Source organism: Podarcis liolepis (assembly GCF_965112155.1).
Source record: "Podarcis liolepis genome assembly, chromosome: 13".
NCBI lineage: Eukaryota > Metazoa > Chordata > Lepidosauria > Squamata > Lacertidae > Podarcis > Podarcis liolepis.
In genome coordinates this window covers 34,897,858-34,917,819 of record NC_139573.1, presented here as the reverse complement: position 1 = coordinate 34,917,819, position 19,962 = coordinate 34,897,858, and the positions used below count along the sequence as shown (strand labels likewise).

Below are 19,962 nucleotides of genomic sequence, written 5' to 3'. Positions count from 1 at the left end.
AAATAACCTTTCTTAAAAACAAAAATAAAAAGACAAAGCCGCCTTAGCTTACTTAACCATTAGGTTAAAAAAAAATTCATACGTTTTCAGCAAAAATTAAAAACTTGCTCAGGCATATCTGCTCTTCGTGACTAAAATTTGGTTTGCAACCTTGGATTTTTATAAGAATCAGATGGTGCGTTTTTAAAAAACCCACTAAAACCCCAAGTTTGGATGTTTCTTATAAAAAAATCTGCCCCCCCCACCCACCAAAAAAAAAGCAAAAAGCTGAGTGAGTCAGATCAAGAGACGCTTCCGCAATTGCAGGAAGCATCTCTGGGTTCAAGCCACAGCTTCTTCTTTAAAAAAATCGAACTGGATATATTTAAATCTGGTGACTTGATATTTCATGAGTATTCTAATTTTCTGGGACACATTCCCATGATTTCTGTCTTTTATCAGCGTTGTTTTGCATTTCACTCCACCAGGACTCCTAATTGAGTATTTGCTGACTTTGGTGGATTAAAATCTTGACATGCTTCCCCATTGCTTGATTTTCTAATTATTTCAATACTTTCCCTGTCTTAACAAATGAAAATACCCTGGGCAGTTGGGTCAGTGGGGAAAGAGAGAGAGGGAGAAAGAATGCACTTATCTCCTTAATTAATTAAGGAAATTGGAGACTTTTCAAGGAAGCTGGCTCAATTCAGATACCACACCAAATACATGGTTAACAGTACAATCTTGTATGTGTTTACTCAGAAGGAAATCCCACTGAGTTTAATAGGGCTTACTCCCAGGCAAGCGACTAAGGGGTTGTAGTCTAAGGAAGCTCAACTTTGGTTTGACATACAGTGGTACCTTGGTTTGTATATGTCTCGGTTTGCATACGTTTTGGATTACAAACACATCAAAACCGGAAGTGCGTGTCCCGGGTTGCAACCTTTTTTTGGATTACAACCCTTTTTGGGGGGGATTACGAACAAAAAAAATTTGGAGGCCCCATTGGCCTAAGCATGCCTTGGGTTAAAACCTGTTTTGGTTTACAAATGGACCTCCGGAACGGATTATGGTTGTAAACCAAGGTACCACTGTACTGTCTGCCCTGACAAATCATGTTTTGTAATTTATCTGAATTGCTGGAACATAGCTACAACCCTTTCTCCAGCTCTGGAGGTCCTGGCACAGAAGAAATGGAAGCAGGAAACAGACAAGGAACTCTAAACCATCATTCCTCTCTATGTCAGGAAGCTCAAACCATCGTGTGGCTTTTCCTTTATTGCTACTATAAACCATGGTTTGGTATCAATGTTTGAATCAAGCCATTGTGTGGTATCTAGGGGGGAGACTTCTGAAAAGACAGGGTTATTGCCTTGTTTTCCCTCCCTACGTCTTTTTGTTTTTAGGACAACTGGGATTATGCGGTGGCCAATTGAAGGAGAACCAAACCCTCCCCATCGGTTGACAATTTCTAAGAAAGAAGGGGTGGAGGAAACCTTAATATGTGGGTAGAATTCTCTGCTCAAAATATATTTTAAGGAAACCTCTCAACGACGTGTGTGTGCCATTGGGATGAAAAGTTGGGAGCTGGTTTTACTTTTAGGGCAGGTATACACAAGCTGGGGGCGCATGGGTCCAGATAACCCCCAACCTACTTGTGCAACCCTGCAAGTCATCCTTCCCCACATGGTGCCCCCCTTCAGACGTTTTCACCTCCATTTCCCATCAGCCCTAGCCAGCATGGCCAAAGGTCAGTGGTTGTGGGAGGTGTAGTCCAAAAAACAACACCTAGGGGGCGCCAGGTTGAGGAAGCCTGCTGGGAGTCTTAACTCAGGGCCGCAACAAAGTGAGGGAAAACCTGAGAAGTGGGGCTGGCAGAGCAATTTTCAGTTCTGGAAACTGGTACGGAGCCGAGCGCCACCAGAAACCTAGAGATGAAAGCTGCCATGACCAAGCAAGGTGAAGTTGTGGGATGGAAAACATGGCGACTCCACTTGCCTTTGGAGTCAGGCTGCTTTCCTGATGGTGGCAAGGTCAGCCGAAGCGTCTTCTCCCGGGTCAAAACACTCGGCAGCTCCAGTTATTTGGGCACACGGCCGCAAGAAGAAACCCTGACAACCAGGCCTCACAGAGTTCCACAACCACCAACTCAAACAGAACTTGGGTCATCCAAAAAACAGGTAGGAAGGTTCGTTGGATAACCCTAGAGAATCTGGTCCCACTCCATTTTCCTTCTCCCGCTGACTGGGAAAACTAATGTGGCTTTTGTTTTGTTTTTCAACATGGGGATGTTGAGGGCAGATTAAGTTTCCCAAATAAATCCCTAAAAGTGTTTTTGATTGGGGGGAGAGGGGGTGTGATTGACATGCCTTTGCTCTGCCCTTTGTCTGGTAAAAAGCACAGCAAACTGCATGGGAGAACGCTCCCGCCCCCTCAAGCTACTGGATTGTGACAGACTATGGGATCCGATTAGGATTTTTCTTTTCTATTGCCCGATCCAATTCCCCTCCCCGCTCCATATTTATGTGTGTATATATAAATATACATACACATACATACATACATCCTTACATACATACGTGCTGCATGCCTGAGGAATAAACACACATACACACACATATATATATTATATATATACACACAGCATGACCGAGGAGCCAATCGCACGCTGCCTTTGGCTCGTGAGACATTACATCACCCATCTACAAGAAAGTTACTAATGCCCTCCTACGGTAAACTGATTCCCAGCCACTCTTAGGGTTCTGCATCAACAGCTCATCACTCTTTCGGCTTGGCTTTGTTTCATCCGTTGTCAATGTCGTCCGTTCATCCATCACTTCCTCTCTCTCTCTCTCTCTCTCTCTTTTGTTTTCTCTTTCACACACCCGGGGTAAAGAAACTTCCTATTTCCTCCGTGTTTGCGTCTGGCTGTTCTGCCCCTTCTGATGCTGTTGTTTCACCTGAGCGAGGATATCGCGTATTTTGCGTTGTGCCATCTGGCAAGAAAAAGATTCGGGGAGGGGGTTGAGAGAGAGGGCAAACAGATTTACAACAATGGCACTGGCCTGATATGGTGGATCAACCTTCCCCGACTGGGTGACTGCCAGATGTTTGGGACCACAACTCCCATTACCTGTGCTGGCTGGGGCTGACAAACTCCATTAAGTACAGTCGTACCTTGGAAGTCGACCGGAATCCGTCCCGGAAGTCCGTTCAACTTCCAAAACATTTGGAAACCAAAGTGCGGCTTCTGATTGGTTGCAGGAAGCTTCTGCAGCCAATCGGAAGCCGCGGAAATGAAAGAATGTTTGCAAACCGTAACACTGACTTCCAAGTTTGCAGCGTTTGGTAGCCAAAACATCCAAGTACCAAGGTGTTTGGGATCCAAGGTATGTCTGTATCTGAAGGAGTCAAGAGTTCCTGAATCTTCCAGGCTGGAAGTGGGATCTTAAGGTGCTGGGGAGTTGTGTAGAGTGGTACCCTGGGTTACATACGCTTCAGGTTACAGACTCCACTAACCCAGAAATATTACCTCGGGTTAAGAACTTTGCTTCAGTATGAGAACAGAAATTGTGCTCTGGTGGTGTGGCGGCAGCAGGAGGCCCCATTGGCGAAAGAGGTGCTTCAGGTTAAGAACAGTTTCAGGTTAAGAACGGACCTCCGGAATGAATTAAGTACGTAACCAGAGATACCACTGTAATATCGAGCTCTAAAATCCACAAAACAAACTTGGACTGAGGCAGCTGTTGGGAGCAGAGAGAGCCACCTCACTTCCTTGTCCCTCCCATTCACATGAAATTTAGGCACTTTTGTTTGTTCAAACTAATTGATCAATGTGAGATCTGAGGAAGGAAGGAGGTAACACCTTCCCAATGTTATGTGTATAGCCCCAAACAACTTGGGTCCCAAATGTCTGGTGAATGCCTGCTCCCATTGATTTTATTGAAAATTAATACCAAAACACATTTATTTAAATAAAAATAAAAAATAAAAATAATTGTCCAGTAGCACCTTATAGACCAACTAAGTTTGTTCTGGTATAAGCTTTGGTGTGCATGCACACTTCTTCAGATACCTTCTTCGTATCTGAAGATGTGTGCAAGCCCCCTCACCTTCTAATCTGGCTCATGCTTTCAAGATCTCCATGTAAGTACAGTCAAACCTCAGTTGTCAAACGTAATCCGTTCCGGAAGACTGTTGGACTTCCGCAATGTTCGACAACCAAAAACTGAAAGCAGAAGCCTCAATACAATAGGCAAACTCAAAATGGAAGCCGCGTCGGATGTTCAGCTTCCGAAAATCAGTCGAAAACCAGAGCAGTTACTTCCAGGTTTTTGGGAGCCAAAAAGTACGATAACAGAGGCGTTCAGGAACCGAGGTTGACTGTATGTGTGTGCATTTTCCACCTTGGGGCCTTTGCGTGAAGGGAGGATTATAACTACACTCAAGAAATAAACAAACCACGGCTTATTGTGCCTGCCACACTCATTTGCACTGGGATGAAGCAAACCATGATCCCTGGGCTTAGCACCACATCCAAACCATGGTTTGCAATCAATTTCAGTCTCAACAAACCACAGTCTGTAGCCAAGGTTTGCTCTTGGTTTTCTGGTTTGGGTTTTCTGGAGCAACCAGAAAGATCCCACGTTCAATCCCTGACATTTGGAGTTTGGGCAAGAAATGTCCCCTTGTCTGACCCCCAGAGAGGCTGCTGTCAGTCAGTGTAAGGAATCTTAAGTTTCTGCTCCTTTACAGAAAACCCACTGACCATTTAAATTGCACATAGGCTTCCTGAACATAACATAAAACAGTATTTAAGCACTTTGGAAAGAGGTTACTCCAGTCTTAGGCTTAATCGCTTCCTCTCTTCCTTGGCATGTACCAGATTCCTGCTGTTAGTTTAAACCATAGGTAGGCAAACTAAGGCCCGGAGGCCGGATCCGACCCAATCACCTTCTAAATCCAGCCTGCAGACGGTCTGGGAATCAGCGTGTTTTTACATGAGTAGAATGTGTCCTTTTATTTAAAATGCATCTCTGGGTTATTTGTGGGGCATAGGAATTCATTCATTTCCTCCCAAAAAATATAGTCCGGCCCCCCACAAGGTCTGAGGGACAGTGGACCGGCCCCCTGCTGAAAACGTTTGCTGACCCCTGGTTTAAACCATGGTGATTGGAATAAGCCAGGTTCAGAAACCAAGGGTTGATTTTTGCTTGTGTCAATAAACTATAGATTAAATGAACTACAATTTGTCCTTGCTGGGCGTAACGAACTGTGTTTTTACCCTGGGAATGGGTCTTCTGATACTGCTAAACCAGCTTTTTCCAAACTGATGCCCTCCAGATTTTGTTGGGACTTAAATTCCCATTATCCCCAGGCAACGCAGGCTGGAGTTGATGGGACTTAAGAGTCCAACACTATCAGGTGGGGGAAGTCTTTAGTCCAGTTCTTATTTAACCTCTTCCACCCACGCCAAAATGGCAAGAATGATCTATTGTGGCCCCTACCTGGCTGGCGTAGAAGTGTCCGATGATTTTGACAATGACTTGCTCGTTCTCATCGGGAGTTTGGTCCCGCGGGACAACTACTTCTGCTGCTGTCAGGTTCTGCAGCTCGTTGACCTGTCGATTGGAAAGACAGTAACGCTTAATTGCATTTTGATTTTATGAAACGAAGTAGCCCTGATTCATTTCTCCTGCACTGCTGCTGCTCCTGCAATCCAGCTTCACTCCACTTTAATAAGGCTAACAAGAGAACTTCAAGCTTGCCTGCGCTGAAGGTTCACTTAAACCATCTTATTCTGTATTCTGTAACTTAAACCCTATCAGTCCTTTCCACTTACTCCTACAGACTCTTAAAAATAAGACTGGGTTCAAAGGTTTTGCACTAACCATAGTTAAAACTTCATGGTTTGTGTTTCAGGCGTGCAAATTATGGTTTTAGAGGTTTCTTCCTCCTTCTCCCCTAATATTTCTGGACGCTGTTCTAAACAGTACCCTATCAGGGCACAGCATCACCCCAAACAATGGTTTTGTCAGTGCAAATGTAACACCACAAACTGTTACGTTATGCCCAAACCACTGTTGGCAAAACACTTCCAGGCATGACTTCAAAACATTCCTTGCTAGTCACTTGCATGCCCCTTTTTGTCAAGACAGTGTTGATTCCGGTATCATAAGAAACTATGGTCCGTCATTCTGTTTCTGACAGAAGCAATAAGAAATCACTCAAACATAAAAATCGAGAAAGAATGGGATTGTTTTAAAAATTAAGTATGATTCCCAAAGTAATACTTGGATGTGCCTAGAGTAAATTTCACAAAAACATAACAGAGGAAAGATATTATATAAAGAGAAGGGTGAAAGTTTGCTAGAACACAGTACAAAGATAAGGAATTAAAGAGAAATGATGAAGCCGTAAAGAGGTAGGGGGAAGTCAGCTATTGTATTAGCGAAATGAGATTGGACAGAAGAGTGTATACATCATGTATGTTATATATGTTAATAGAGAAGCAAATATGATGTGGGGGGGAGAAACTATGGTCTGGCTTTGTTAGGATTCAGCCTCTTCTGAACACTTGGCAGGTGTCGAAGTGTGAACCATGCCCCCAGCTTTAACTTCTAGCACGCTTGCAGGCTCTCAATAAGTAATAATCAAACACCATCACTGTGAGACACACTCCACACGCCATCTTGGGTCATGGCAGTGCCAGTGGTCTGACCCCAAAGCAGGCCTCGGCAGTCCTGACCATTCACTTACCGTTTTGCCTCCTTTGCCAATGACTCTCCCTGCGGCCGAAGCGGGGACTCGGATGTGCGTCTCTAGCTTCACTTCTTCTTTGGGGCCAAAAAAGTTTTCCTCTTTAAGCTTGCCATAAATCCGCCCTTGAGCCTGAAGGGTGGGGAGGAAATGAAGAGGCCAGGAGGATATTAATCGACCAGTTCCGGGGACATCCCTGGCCTTGTACCAGCCTAAGAGACTCAGCACTGGTTATACAGTCGTACCTTGGAAGTCAAACGGAATCCGTTCCAGAAGTCTGTTCAGCTTCCGAAACTTTCGGAAACCAAAACACAGTTTCTGCAGCCAATCGGAACCTGCGGAGGATGTTTGGCTTCCAAAAATAGTTTGCAAACCAGAATACTGACTTCCGGGTTTGCGGCGTTCGGGAGCCAAAATGTTTTGAGAACTAAGTTGTTCGAAAACCAAGGTACAACTGTACAGTGGTACCTTGGGTTAAGTACTTAATTTGTTCCGGAGGTCGGTACTTAACCTGAAACTGTTCTTAACTTGAAGCACCACTTTAGTTAATGGGGCCTCCCGCTGCCACCGCCGCGTGATTTCTGTTCTCATCCTGAAGCAAAGTTCTTAACCCGAGGTATTATTTCTAGGTTAGCGGAGTCTGTAACCTGAAGCGTATGTAACCTGAAGTGTATGTAACCCAAGGTACCACTGTATTTTAAAACTGTCAGGGACAGGCTGGATGGGGAGGAGTGGGGGGAGCTGCCAGCCCAACAGCCCCCCAGGGAGGGCACCAAATATGACACCTGAGAGCGTGCAGCCTGGTGGTGGGCCGCTGAGGAGCAGTCAGCAGATGGGACAAGCTGGGAGCTGATAGAAATGGGAGACTTGAGTGATCAAGGAAGGGTCAGGAGAAGGCGAGCCCTCCAGGATTGGAAGCTGAGAGTCAATGCATGTGACTAAGACAAGCCCCAAGTCCTGCTGACTTTCCTCCCTACTTGAGGAGGGTCCTGCACATTGCTGAGCAACAGGCCAGACAAGTCCAAAGGAGGAGCCCACCCCCTTCGACACAGCCTTCATCTGCTTGGGAGAGATCCAGAGTGAGAGGCTAGAAGGGAGGGGCACGCCTAGAGCTTAGTGTCAGCAACACCGTCGTTGAGTTAGTTGCTGTCTTGTTGCTCACTGAGAGCTCCATGACAAAAAAACCCAAGGCGCTTTCTGGTCTATTCTTATTCTTAATTTTTTTGACAAAGTAATAATCATAAATAAATAAGAATAAAAATCTGTACCCCATTGTAACTATCCAACCTCCCAAAATTCCAACACCTCTCGTGATGGTTTGACCCCTTTCTGTTTTAACAGTACAAATTCTACAAACACCCTCCACATCTTCCCAAAATCATTTTTCCTGCGTATTCCCCATTTTACCTTAATGGCACATGTTAATTTATCATTAATAGCTATACCCCACACCTCTTTCTAACACTCTTCCATTTTATATTCTGCTTGCCCATTCCACTTCCTAGCTATCATAATCCGTGCAGCTGTCAATAAATTTGTGAGCAAGTCCTTCAAAGCTTGCAAATCTTCCACCCCATCGTAAATTGATAATAATGCTACCTCTGGACTTTTGGTCAGCTTTAACCCAGTGACTTCTGTTATCTCCCTAAACACCCTTTGCCAAAATATACAGTTCATTCTTCTGACTGTTGCTTCCCTTATTATTGAAATGTGGATGGTAATCTCCTCAGGGCAGAGACCTCTCTCTCTCTCTCTGCTTGTGTTACTCTGTAAAGCATTGTGCATATGGATTGTGACACAATCGTGGTGATTAAATAATGATTAAAAAACCAGTAACGGTAACATCTGGTTCTGCAAACTGATCTCACAGTGGCCAACTGGATGCCTATTTGAAGCCTGCGACAGGGTCTGAGTAACGGCACTCAGTAAATAATGAAGATGATGCCTGTAATCATGTTTAAGTCCCCCTGTGGCCACTGATCTGTAAGAAGGGAGGAAAGAAACCTTGAATTGGGCTTCCGGTGGTCCAGTGATTATCACCATTCGCACTTTGGAATCTGGCGTCTCTGGAGGAGCAATCTGAAGGACACAAGAGGAAGAACAGAAGAGCCATTTATCAGCAAAGCCTGGGATTCATTCCCCATCCCTCTACTCCCGAGATACTGAGTTCAGACTGAACTGAGCCAAAGGATGGTCCATCCATTCCTGATGGCAATTATTGTGATTGTTATTTATTAGATGGCATACCCTACACCTTCCTCTAAAGGAGCCCAGGGCAAGACAGCTGCAGAAATCAATTAGGGAAGGGCCACAGCTCACTGGTGGAGCGCATGCTTTGGTTGCAGAAAGAAGGTCCCTGATCATATTCCTGGCATATCCAGGTAGGACAAGAAAAAGCCTCTCCAACCTAGAAAACAGCTGACAGTCCATGTGGACCAGGGGTGAGGAATACTTTTGGCTCAGAGCCAGATCCTTCTCAGTATTGGCCTCACATGCCAAACCTGACAAGTAGGCAGGCTATCTTAAAGCACTTTGCAAAAGGGCTCTTTGAGGTAGCCCCATGATTCTCCTTTAAGCAGGCAGGCAGTGGGCAGGTACCTGCCATGTGCAAGGCCTGACCCAAGAAGGACAAAACCTCTCTGTTCCTTTCTTATTAAATTATACACTGTTTCCGTTCAGTTTCTTCAGGATTCTTTTCTCTCTGGGCTCTCTCTGTGTTATTTACCTGACTTTGCTAACAGGGGGGTGGGAAGAAATAAAAGGAAATATGCACCACTCTTGGCAAACTGGCTGTGCCTTTCTTAAAAAAAGATTTGCTGCACATTTTAAGAAACTCTCTAGCATAGCAAGCAGAACAGACAGTGCCACTAAGTTGCATTACACATGCAGTGTAATGGTATAATCCACTGGAAAGCTCCTGCATGAACCAAATGATGCAGATCAGCTTGGATAGCTCAGTTAGTTAGAGCAATGTGCTGATAATCCCAAGGTTGCAGGTTCCATCCCCGTATGGGACAGCTGCGTTTTCCTGCATTGCAAGGGGTTGGACTCTACAACTCTCTGATTCCAGGTTGTTCTTCCACAACTCCCCTGAAGTTCAAATAGGACCCCGGGGTGCCTACTTTGTTTTCTAGCACCATCATGGCTTGCATCAAACAATAGGGATTAAACAGAATGGAACGGGCACCTTGATGGAGGCACTTGCGAATCTGGAGAGCTGTTTGATGTGCTGTCCCTTCTTGCCGATGATCGCACCCACAGCCTGGGCAGGAATGAACACGTGCACCGTCTCTTGCTCAGGAGGCTGCCGAGATAAAAGTTTCTGGGGTCACCAGTCAGTATCAGTCCAACGGGATATCCCAAACTACTAGGTTTGAAACTGTTGTCTGTCATGCACCCACCATTGGCTGACTTGCTATGATGTCACAGCATGTTTAGTGCATGGGCTTGTTTGTTTTGGCAGAGCTTGCATGTGATTTTGTCTGAAGCTCACACACGCTACAGGAAAAGGAAAGCTCTATGCTAGTGCATGTTTTGCGTAGGTTGAGCTCAAGCTTACCAAAAAAGAGCTGTATGGGGCTGCTCCAGAGACACTACTTGGGGGAGGAGGCACCGCATTGGAAGAGGCAGGAAAGAGGCCGACGGCAGCTAGGTTCAGCCCAGGTATCAGGTGCGACTGTAGCTAAAAGAAAAAGAGAGCGAGAAAATGTAATATGGCAAGCAAAATATTCATTTTTACTGTGAATTCGCTGTCAGCACTGAAACACTTCTCGCAGTGCAGCGGTTTTGCCTTACTTTTTGCAAACTGGTTTAATCAATTTGTCCTGCTTTAGACAGCCAAGAAAGCAGCCAAAGGCTCTGTATAATAAACTTCTGCACCCATGGAAACACGTTTGAGCACAGGTGGCGTCCGTACAGTAATTAGGGGACCGAAACACACTTTAGCACATTGCCACTTTCCATCATGCACCCAGGTTTCGGTGCACAAATCAGCTGCTCAAGCTAAACAAAGAGAAACTGTTCCGCAGTGACCCCGACACATTTATGAAGCACGGTGCAGCACAAGCTATAAAGTGGGAGCGGAGAACTCGGAAGCAAGCTCACGTCACTCTTGGAATTCCTCAGGTGGCTTTAGGCAAGCCGTGGTGCAATTTGGCAATGAAGGGCAACACTGCAGACTTAGGGGCCTCGGACAACCTCCTTTCTCCATTCACATGCATAGGTCCCTTAACTGTCCTATACGTTCCTAACAACTTTAAACTGATTATTCCAACTATCTATCTGACTCCACCTAACAATTCCTCTCACTCCCTCACCACACAACTCGACCAACCCACAGACTTAACCTCCCTCTTCCTTCAACTCCCAACTGACTTTCACACCACTCCAACTCTCACTCTAACTCCTCCTCTCAGTTTCTCTCTGGCCAATCACATCACACGCATTTAACCCTTTCCTTATGACCCACCTAGGAGGCAAATGCCACATACCCCTCCCTCCACTTCCTGCTTCTTGCTAACTACAGTCAGTGTCAAGCTACGGTGGGTGTTAATCTTGGAACAGCTGTTTGCACTCTAGAGGTCTGGAGGTAAGGAGCTAACCTGAGATTGAAAATTCAGGCTTCACCGCAAACTATGGCTAGCAAAAACCAGAGAGGAGGGAGCCCAGGTGCAAGATGGAAGAAGTAGGAGCTCGGAAACCCACAGAGATGCTGCTGTTTGCCAAACCATGGTATGACATTGGCCTGGTGCAGATATTCATGTTCTAGCTTAATAATCCAGGTTGTGTACACTTGCACATAACCCCTTTGCTGTGGCTTTCCTCCTGCCTTCGCATGAGTGCAGGAGAAGACAGGAAGTTGCAATCAACCACGGCTTCCTGTTACCTTCTATTAGGGAACTGTAGCTCATGACTTCCAAGCAAGCCAGGATCAGAAGCCAGCTTTAAAACACAGCGTAAGGTTGACTTATGAATTCTGGCTTGTTTCGAAGCTATCAACCATAGCTCCCACTTTGCGTGTTAACAGGAAGCTGCGGTTAACTGTGGCTTCCTGGCTTTTTTGTTCACTTGCGCCAAGGGAGAATCAAAAGGGCTGCCCATTATTTGCACACCAGGCATTAATATCCCATTGCCTGTGTTCATTAAGCCAGAGACTGATTCCCCATATGCAGCCAATACATCAGAATTAAGTCTTTCTCAGTCCCCATCGACTATAGAGTGAGAATAACAACGCCTACTGATTATTGTAAAGATTACTGCAATCCAAACATTCAAAAAGCCCTATGTCAATATTAAATATTGCTGCTGCTACTACTACTAGGGCCTTCTTGGCAGTGGCGCCCACCCTGTAGAACGCCCTCCCGTTAGATGTCAAGGAAATAAACAACTATCTGACTTTTAGAAGACATCTGAAGACAACCCTGTTTAGGGAAGTTTTTAATGACTGATGCTTTAGTGTGCTTTTAATTCTGTTGGTAGCCGCTCAGAGTGGCTGGGGAAACCCAGCTAGATGGGCGGGGTATGAATGAATGAATGAATGAATGAATAAATAAATAAATAAATAAATAAATGGTGGGTTCATTTGCGACCTACCTTCTCTGTTTCAGGGCCTCTGCTTCAAATCAAGAGAAATGAACATATTTCCTTCTTAAAAGTTATTCCTCCACCTTGTCACTTATCACTTAGCAGCCTCTCTTTTGACCACTTAACTTATTATAATGTTGCAACCAAGTTAGCAAAAGTTTCTAGTCCACAAGAATTTCTATCATCGCACCTGCCCATCTGCACCTTACTTTATCTGTCATAAGATTATAACCTATAAAAGGAAAAGTAAGTATGGCAGGGAGGAACCAATGCTATTCAAAGTAACAATGCAGAACCCAATGCCTAAGACAGGCATCCCCAACCTGAGGCCCTCCAGATGTTTTGGCCTACAACTCCCATGATCCCTAGCTAACAGGACCAATGGTCAGGGATGATGGGAGTTGTAGTCCAAAACATCTGGAGGGCTGACGGTTGGGAATGCCTGGCCTAAGAATTAAGATTCCGAAGTCCACAACCAACTAGGTAATGGCTTTTGAAGGATAACATATTCATACAAAGCAGCTGAATGGATTTCAGAGACTTTTGATGGAAAGCCGGCGATTCCAAGACAGATAGCAGTAGCCCTAGATGGGCTGTCTTTAGAGCTTCTTAATGCCCAGAGAAGGTGCAACATAAGCAGACTCACACTCATAGCCGCCACATCGTTCTCATAGGCTTCTCTCACTTTCTTCATGATCTCTTGCTCGGCTTTGCAGCAGTTCTCAATGGAGCCCTTCACAGTGATGGTCCTTTCAGGGTTGTACAGGGTCAAATCCTGCAGCCTGGGGAGGAAAGGAAGCATCAGCCTTTCATGCAAGTGTCCCCAAATCCTTGCCTAACTTGGAGCAACATGCATAATCTCATTTCAATGTTGACTGCTGTTTCGTGCAAAATACGTCTTTCAAAAAAAACACAACTTTTTTTTTTAAGTGAGTGCACACTGGCCCACAATGCACCTCAAGTTTCCAGGACTTATGGTGGGCAGGGAAGTAACTAACTGAGGGGAGAGGACAACAACACACGATACAAATATACCCCTTCCCCAACAGTATTGGCGGGAAACTCTTGAGGTAGATTATGAAGGAATAAAATAGAAACTGCTCCTGTGTGGATGAAGGGAAAAAGATTCAACACTCCATAGCGCCCTAGTGTGAACACAGCCTAATTTGAATACAATACTTTTTTATATATAAAAAGGGGGGTCAAAACGAAAGGGGGTGAGGGGATAGAATGGAGAAGAAAGCCTTACGAAGAGATGGTGATCTTTGTCTCTGTGTCCTGCTCCACCTTCTTCAAGTTGCGGCCTTCTTTGCCGATCAGCCGTCCCACAAAGTTGTTATGGGCTAGGATTTTCAGGGGCACTTCATCAGCCCTGTGTGAGGGGGGAGAAGTGGTGAAATCAGAGGATTGGACTCCCACATTCTGACATGCTCCTGAGGTCAATTCCAGGCCACCTCTTACACTTTGGGACACCAACCCCTGAATAGACAGGCCTCTTCTGGAAGCTGTAGGTGGACTGTCTCGCCAGAGTAGTGCATGCTCTAGTTATCTCCCGCTTGGACTACTGCAATGCGCTCTACGTGGGGCTACCTTTGAAGGTAATCCGGAAACTACAACTAATCTAGAATGCGGCAGCTAGACTGGTGACTGGGAGTGGCTTCCAAAACCATATAACACCGGTCCTGAAAGACCTACATTGGCTCCCAGTACATTTCCAAGCACAATTCAAATTGTTAGTGCTGACCTTTAAAGCCCTAAATGGCCTCGGTCCAGTATACCTGAAGGAGCGTCTCCACCCCCATCACTCAGCCCAGACACTGAGGTCCAGCTCCGAGGGCCTTCTGGCGGTTCCCTCACCACGAGAAGTGAGGTTACAGGGAACCAGGCAGAGGGCCTTCTCGGTAGTGGCGCCTGCCCTGTGGAACGCCCTCCCATCAGATGTCAAGGAAATGAACAACTATCCACTAAGCCAACGCCACACTTTGCGCCAACGATAGCCCACAGCCTTACGTCTTGGTGTCTTTTGCCTCCTTCTGCATGATTTCCAAAATCATCTTGCAAGCGGAAGAACAGCCCTCTGGGGTCGAATGGATACTGATCGCTTTCTCTGCTGCCCCGGCGTTTTCCTTCCGGTGCACGTCGATTCTGCAGGGAAGGGAGAGAAGAGCTAGTTGCTTGAGTAGCAAAACTCAGAAAAGGAGGACCACAGCATAAGCCGGAAGAACCAGAAACCCAAAGTCCACCCAACAGATGCTTCAGAAACTTGACTCCCCTTGGCTGCTCCTCTGCCTCTGCCCAGGCTCCCCATCTTTACTACAAATCTTACAATCCTTCTCTTTTCCCCCTTCCATATCCATCTTGTCAACCTCAGGAAGATCTGTAAAACTCCCTGGGCTAGAACAAGGCCATTTGTAGGCCTTCATAGACATCCAGTAAAGGAACATTTCCGCAGTAGAAGTAATTTTGGATCTCAAACAATGGAGCTCTGGGACTGGGACTGAGGTGGCCTGCGTTAAAACTCCTCCTCAGCCATCAAGCTCACTGGGTTAGTTCCTGGGCTAGTCCCTGCCTCTCAGCTTAAGCTATGTCATGAGGCTGCAGTGAGGGGAAAGGGAAAGAAAGAGTTGTTTTCTTAGAGAAAGGGTAGCACAAAAAACGAAATAATATATCATTTCCCAGTGGGCTGGGTCTCCATCAGCCAGGTAATAATGAGGGGAACATTTGTACCTCACAGGGTATGGCACTCCACAAACGGGGGACCATCACTGAAAATATCCTGTAGCAGGTCAAGAATGTGTGTGTGTGTGTATACACACACACACACACACACACACACACACAACACACGTGTAAAGACACATACACACCCTTGTAAATAAATAAATGTCCCAATGTGCCACCCTTAACAGCACCCACCTCTGCAGCCTGAGGTGCCTTCTAGGCCCAAGAGCAGGCACACTTTGGTTCTCTGAATCCCAATCCCCAGGCCTCTGACCCTCCAGTCTTAACAGCTTAAATCCTTCTGGGCTAAGCATACTCCAAGTTGCTTTATTTGCCTAGGGAGAAGGACAAGATGGCGCCTCCCATATACCAACTGGGCTTCAACAGCGTCAACGGGACAGGGCCTTCCACTCTGCCTAAGCCCTGCAGGACATCCAAAGGGCTTGCCTGGCACACACACCACTGTGCCTTCCAGCACCTCACCACCCAGTGTCTGAGGCAGACGTCTCACTCTGCCCAACGATAGGGCTGGCCTTGTGTCCCATGCAGCCCCTAGCACACTACCGGCAACAAATCAGTGCAAAGGTGTAGCAGTAAGCAAGCGGGGTTGCTATGGAAACACTTGCGAAGCTAGCAGGGCCTTACTTGGACTGCGTCTGCTTGGTGATGTTGCGGATGGTGGCACCTTCTTTGCCAATGATGGCTCCCACATACTGGGTGGGAACGAGAAGGCGGAGGGGAATGTCTACTGGCTGCTGTTTCACGGGTGCTCCTGAAGCCACGGGTGAACCTTGCCTCGGGGCGCCCCGCGATCCAAAGCCCCCTCGGCGCCCATTCTCTGCACCCTGGACAGTTTGTTCATCGGGGATGTAGGAGACCTTCAGTGCGTGGTTTTCCAGTTGGTGGCCGTTTAGTTTCATAATGGCTCTGAAGACAAGACGGACAGATACACAGAGAGAGAAGCCGCTCAATTAACTCCACTTAAAACTAAAATCAGCACATCTGCAGTCAAAAGAACTGTCTGGTTAGTTAAAATCTGCATGGGAAATCAAACCCTACTACTACTGTGTGCAGTTTTGCCCTGGACCACTCCTCGGCTTGTCCTGGGGTTTTAATCCCCAACCAGCTGACAACTTTTCCTTCCCTCACAGAAGCTGGACTTCAAACTACTCTCTGTTCCATGCCACCACCACACCAGCTCTGCCAATTCACACACCAGAGGCTTCACTATGAGACGCACCACATGCCGTATTATTATAGTAAATAAAAAGGGGTGGAGTCATGGCAAGGCTGATATATAAAGCAGCCAAGAACATATAGCAACAAGGCCATTTTGAAAAGCCAGAAGGTTCCTCATGCATCTGCCCCCATCCCCTTTTGAAACCAACAAGCCCTCTTCCCTCTTCTGATTGCCACAGCTGCTTGGCTCTCATTTCCAGTGATATTTTTTTTTTTTTTTTGCTCTTTCCTTATTCACTTCTGACAAAGGGAAAGGAAGCTGATATATCGGCAGTTCTCTCCCCTCCACTACCATTAATTTGAAATAGCCATCAGTAATGGCATTTTTTAAAAATCGCTTCATACCCTGACGTTTTTTATCGCTACACGTTAAGATTTTGTCAAGATGTACATTTCACCTTAAACTAAATGTGATGAAACGGTTTTGGAGGTGGAGAATGAATGAAGGAATACACACACACCCACACTCCCGTATTTTTTCCGTCTATAAGATGCCCCCTATTTTTAGGGACACAGATTTAAGAAAATGGGGGGGGGAGATGGCCTCATGTATAAGATGCCCCCTAATTTTTGACATTATTTTAAAGGAATAAAACCTAGTCTTATACACGGAAACATACGGGGTATGTGTGCATGTATACATATACATATACATATACATATACATACACACACACACACACACTTATTCTCTGGCCTTGCTTTCTTAAGGCATGCTGTAATCCTAGATCTCTAAGGCGTTTACCACAAACAAACAAACAAACTTCTTTATTTATTTACAGTGGTATCTCAGGTTAAATACTTAATTCATTCTGGAGGTCCGTTCTTAACCTGAAACTGTTCTTAACCTGAAGCACCACTTTAGCTAATGGGGCCTCCTGCTGCTGCTGCTGTGCCGCTGGAGCACGATTTCTGTTCTCATCCTGAAGCAAAGTTCTTAACCTGAAGCACTATTTCTGGGTTAGCGGAATCTGTAACCTGAAGCGTATGTAACCTGAAGCGTATGTAACCTGAGGTATCACTGTATTTGAGGTAAACTCATCAGAGATCTAGGATTACAACATGCCTTAAGAAAGCAAGGCCGGAGTATAATTTTAGCAATGGGCCGCAGTTCCGCACAGCCACCTATAGATGGGGGTGTTACCATTAACAAGGCCACATTATGGGACAACCTGGTAACACATCCCAGCATCCCAACACATGGCGGCGGCTGCTGCTACCTTTAAATCTGATACTGCAATTCGTTTTTTCTTTTAATGCTGCTGCAACCCCCGCTATTTCTACACATTGCATCATGGCAGGGGGAGAGATGCTTCTGTGCTCAGAGTTTGGTGATGAACTGCCATGTTTTTGCTCAATCGCTTTTTACAAGCCCAGTCATGGTCACCCAAATAACCTCCCTGTGGTGTTCTTCTGCCGTTTCTCATGCTGCAGAAAGCCAACCATTGCTGAGGTGGGAAGAGAGCTTTAAACCTCCCTGTCCAGCCCAGTATTCGCATGGAGAGGCGAACCACCCCTCCCCTCTCCAGTCATCAGATAGATCACCTCCTTAGCTGACCTGCACAGATCAATTGAGGAGAGGGCTGTTTGCTTCTATTTGGGAGACTAAGTCACCACTGTCACACAACCCTGAGAATGCGGTCCCCAGAAGAGGAAGAAAATGTTAATCAACTGTGTTACAGTCCGAACATTGCTTTGATATCACTTTTTTGGGGGGATGAGACATATAAATGCACTTAAATAAATACAGTGGTACCTCGGTTTAAGAACAGCCCTGTTTACAAACGATTCAGTTTACAAACTCCGCAAAACCAGAAGTAGTGTCCCACTTTGCAAACTATACCTCGGTCTAAGAACGGAATCCAAATGGTGGAAGGGCACCAGCGGCGGGAGGCCTCATTAGGGACAGCGCCTCGGTTTAAGAACGGACTTCCGGAACGGATTAAGTTCGTATACCGAGGTACCACTGTAATAAACAAGTCACAGACTTTGCAACAGAAATAAATTAAGGAGGCAGACAGCAGCAAATGTATTTTGGGGTGTTTTTTTTGCCAGCCACAGAATTCGAAGCCCTGCGCAGAATTGTGAACACACCCAAGGACCAAGTCAGATAACAATTACAAGCCAATAAGGTACTTAAAAAACTCACTGTCTGGTCTGTTCCCGGTTGGAGTAGGTGACGTTGACAACCGCCGTCTCACTGTCCGTATTCACTTGCACGAGGAGGAGGAAGAAATCTCGGTTAGCTAAAGCAGGCACCCATATCATCGATCAAAATACCGTATTTTTCGCTCTATAACACGCACCCGACCATAACACACACGTAGTTTTTAGAGGAAAATCCGTAGGCATGCCACCCGTAGGCATTCCCTCCGTAACACGCACAGACATTTCCCCTTACTTTTTAGGAGGAAAAAAGTGAGTGTTATGGTGCAAAAAATACGGTAACTCTGTATAAAACAAGCTCAATCCTCACCACGCATGAGAGAAAGCAAGGGCTGGAGCTTAAAGAAGTTTGTTTTTTCACAATTCCAGCAGATTGCACCACAGGAGTGGTGTCAGGATGACCAGGCACCTGCTGCCAGCCCTGGGCTAAGAAGGACCCACAACGAACCCTGCCATTTCCGCTAGGTATTGTGTGTGACATTATTGCAGCCCCTGTTGTATGCGGTGACATATATGTGTCTGAACCCACACACAATGTCCAGCACTCACGTGTATTCATACACGCATACCACAAAGAGGTTTGGGATCTTCTGCTAGAGTTATAACGTGTGTCGGTTTACGAATATGCATTTCACCCTTAACCTTATGCCACAAATTCTATCCTGAGCTGAGTCTATGCAATATGTTATGCTGTAACCTCACACCCTGAGATCGCTATGTGTAAGGAACAGCAGTCCAGAAATCTGGTGAATGAATGAATGAATGAATGAATGAATAGCAAAGGGGTCGGAATGTCATCTGTCAGGTATTGAGTCTGTTGAGATTCCTGCATCGCAGGGGGTTGGACTAGATGTTCCTCAAGGTCCCCACCCTACAATTCTATGATTAAAGGTAAAAAAAAGGTACAGGACCCCGGATGGTTAGGTCCAGTCAAAGGTGACTATGGGGTTGTGGCGCTCATCTTGTTTTCAGGCTGAGGGAGCCGGCGTTCGTCCACAGACAGCTTTCTAGGTCATGTGGCCAGCAAGACTAAACCGCTTCTGGCACAACGGGACACCGTGATGGAAACCAGAGTGCACGGAAATGCCGTTTACCTTCCCGCCGCAACGGTACCTATTTATCTACTTGCACTGGTGTGCTTTCAAACTGCTAGGTTGGCAGGAGCTGGGACAGAGCAATGGGAGTTCACCGCATTGTGGGGATTCGAACCACCGACCTTCTGATCGGCAAGCCCAAGAGGCTCAGTGGTTACAGCCTATTTCATCCATTGCCCTGGTCTAGTTCCTGTCTTTTGCTCCAAGGCCCACCCATATACATTCTCTGAAACATCTCAAAGGTCGTTACCTTGTTCACAGTTTTCCACAGTACCATACTGAGCTAGCAAACCATCCAGAACCTATTCAAATGTGGAAGAAACAAAAAGAAGTGGTTTGTGGAAGAGAAATAAAGAGAAAGAGTTACACAGAAAATTTCACCAAAGGTAAAAATCAGGAAAGGAAGCACCAAAAATGAAGG

At 45.9% G+C, this 19,962-nt stretch overlaps 1 protein-coding gene across 5 annotated transcripts in view; it reads right to left on the bottom strand.

The window, feature by feature from the left end:
* Nucleotides 1–2,242: 2,242 nt before the first annotated feature.
* The window catches only part of IGF2BP1 (insulin like growth factor 2 mRNA binding protein 1), a 69,684-nt gene continuing 51,964 nt past the window's right edge, over nucleotides 2,243–19,962 (bottom strand). For 3 of the 5 annotated variants that reach the window (XM_083469860.1, XM_083469862.1, XM_083469863.1), the window contains 12 exons: nucleotides 19,792–19,843; nucleotides 18,431–18,494; nucleotides 15,688–15,969; nucleotides 14,332–14,466; nucleotides 13,571–13,693; nucleotides 12,968–13,103; nucleotides 10,298–10,420; nucleotides 9,926–10,042; nucleotides 8,743–8,817; nucleotides 6,739–6,870; nucleotides 5,487–5,600; nucleotides 2,243–2,975 (listed from right to left, as the gene is read on the bottom strand). In XM_083469860.1, the coding sequence (XP_083325986.1) occupies nucleotides 2,883–2,975; nucleotides 5,487–5,600; nucleotides 6,739–6,870; nucleotides 8,743–8,817; nucleotides 9,926–10,042; nucleotides 10,298–10,420; nucleotides 12,968–13,103; nucleotides 13,571–13,693; nucleotides 14,332–14,466; nucleotides 15,688–15,969; nucleotides 18,431–18,494; nucleotides 19,792–19,843 (1,446 nt within the window). In that variant the 3' untranslated portion in view covers nucleotides 2,243–2,882. Of the gene's footprint in view, nucleotides 2,976–5,486; nucleotides 5,601–6,738; nucleotides 6,871–8,742; nucleotides 8,818–9,925; nucleotides 10,043–10,297; nucleotides 10,421–12,967; nucleotides 13,104–13,570; nucleotides 13,694–14,331; nucleotides 14,467–15,687; nucleotides 15,970–18,430; nucleotides 18,495–19,791; nucleotides 19,846–19,962 lie in introns of all 5 variants that reach the window. The other 2 variants (XM_083469861.1, XM_083469864.1) reach the window with 2 other exon arrangements.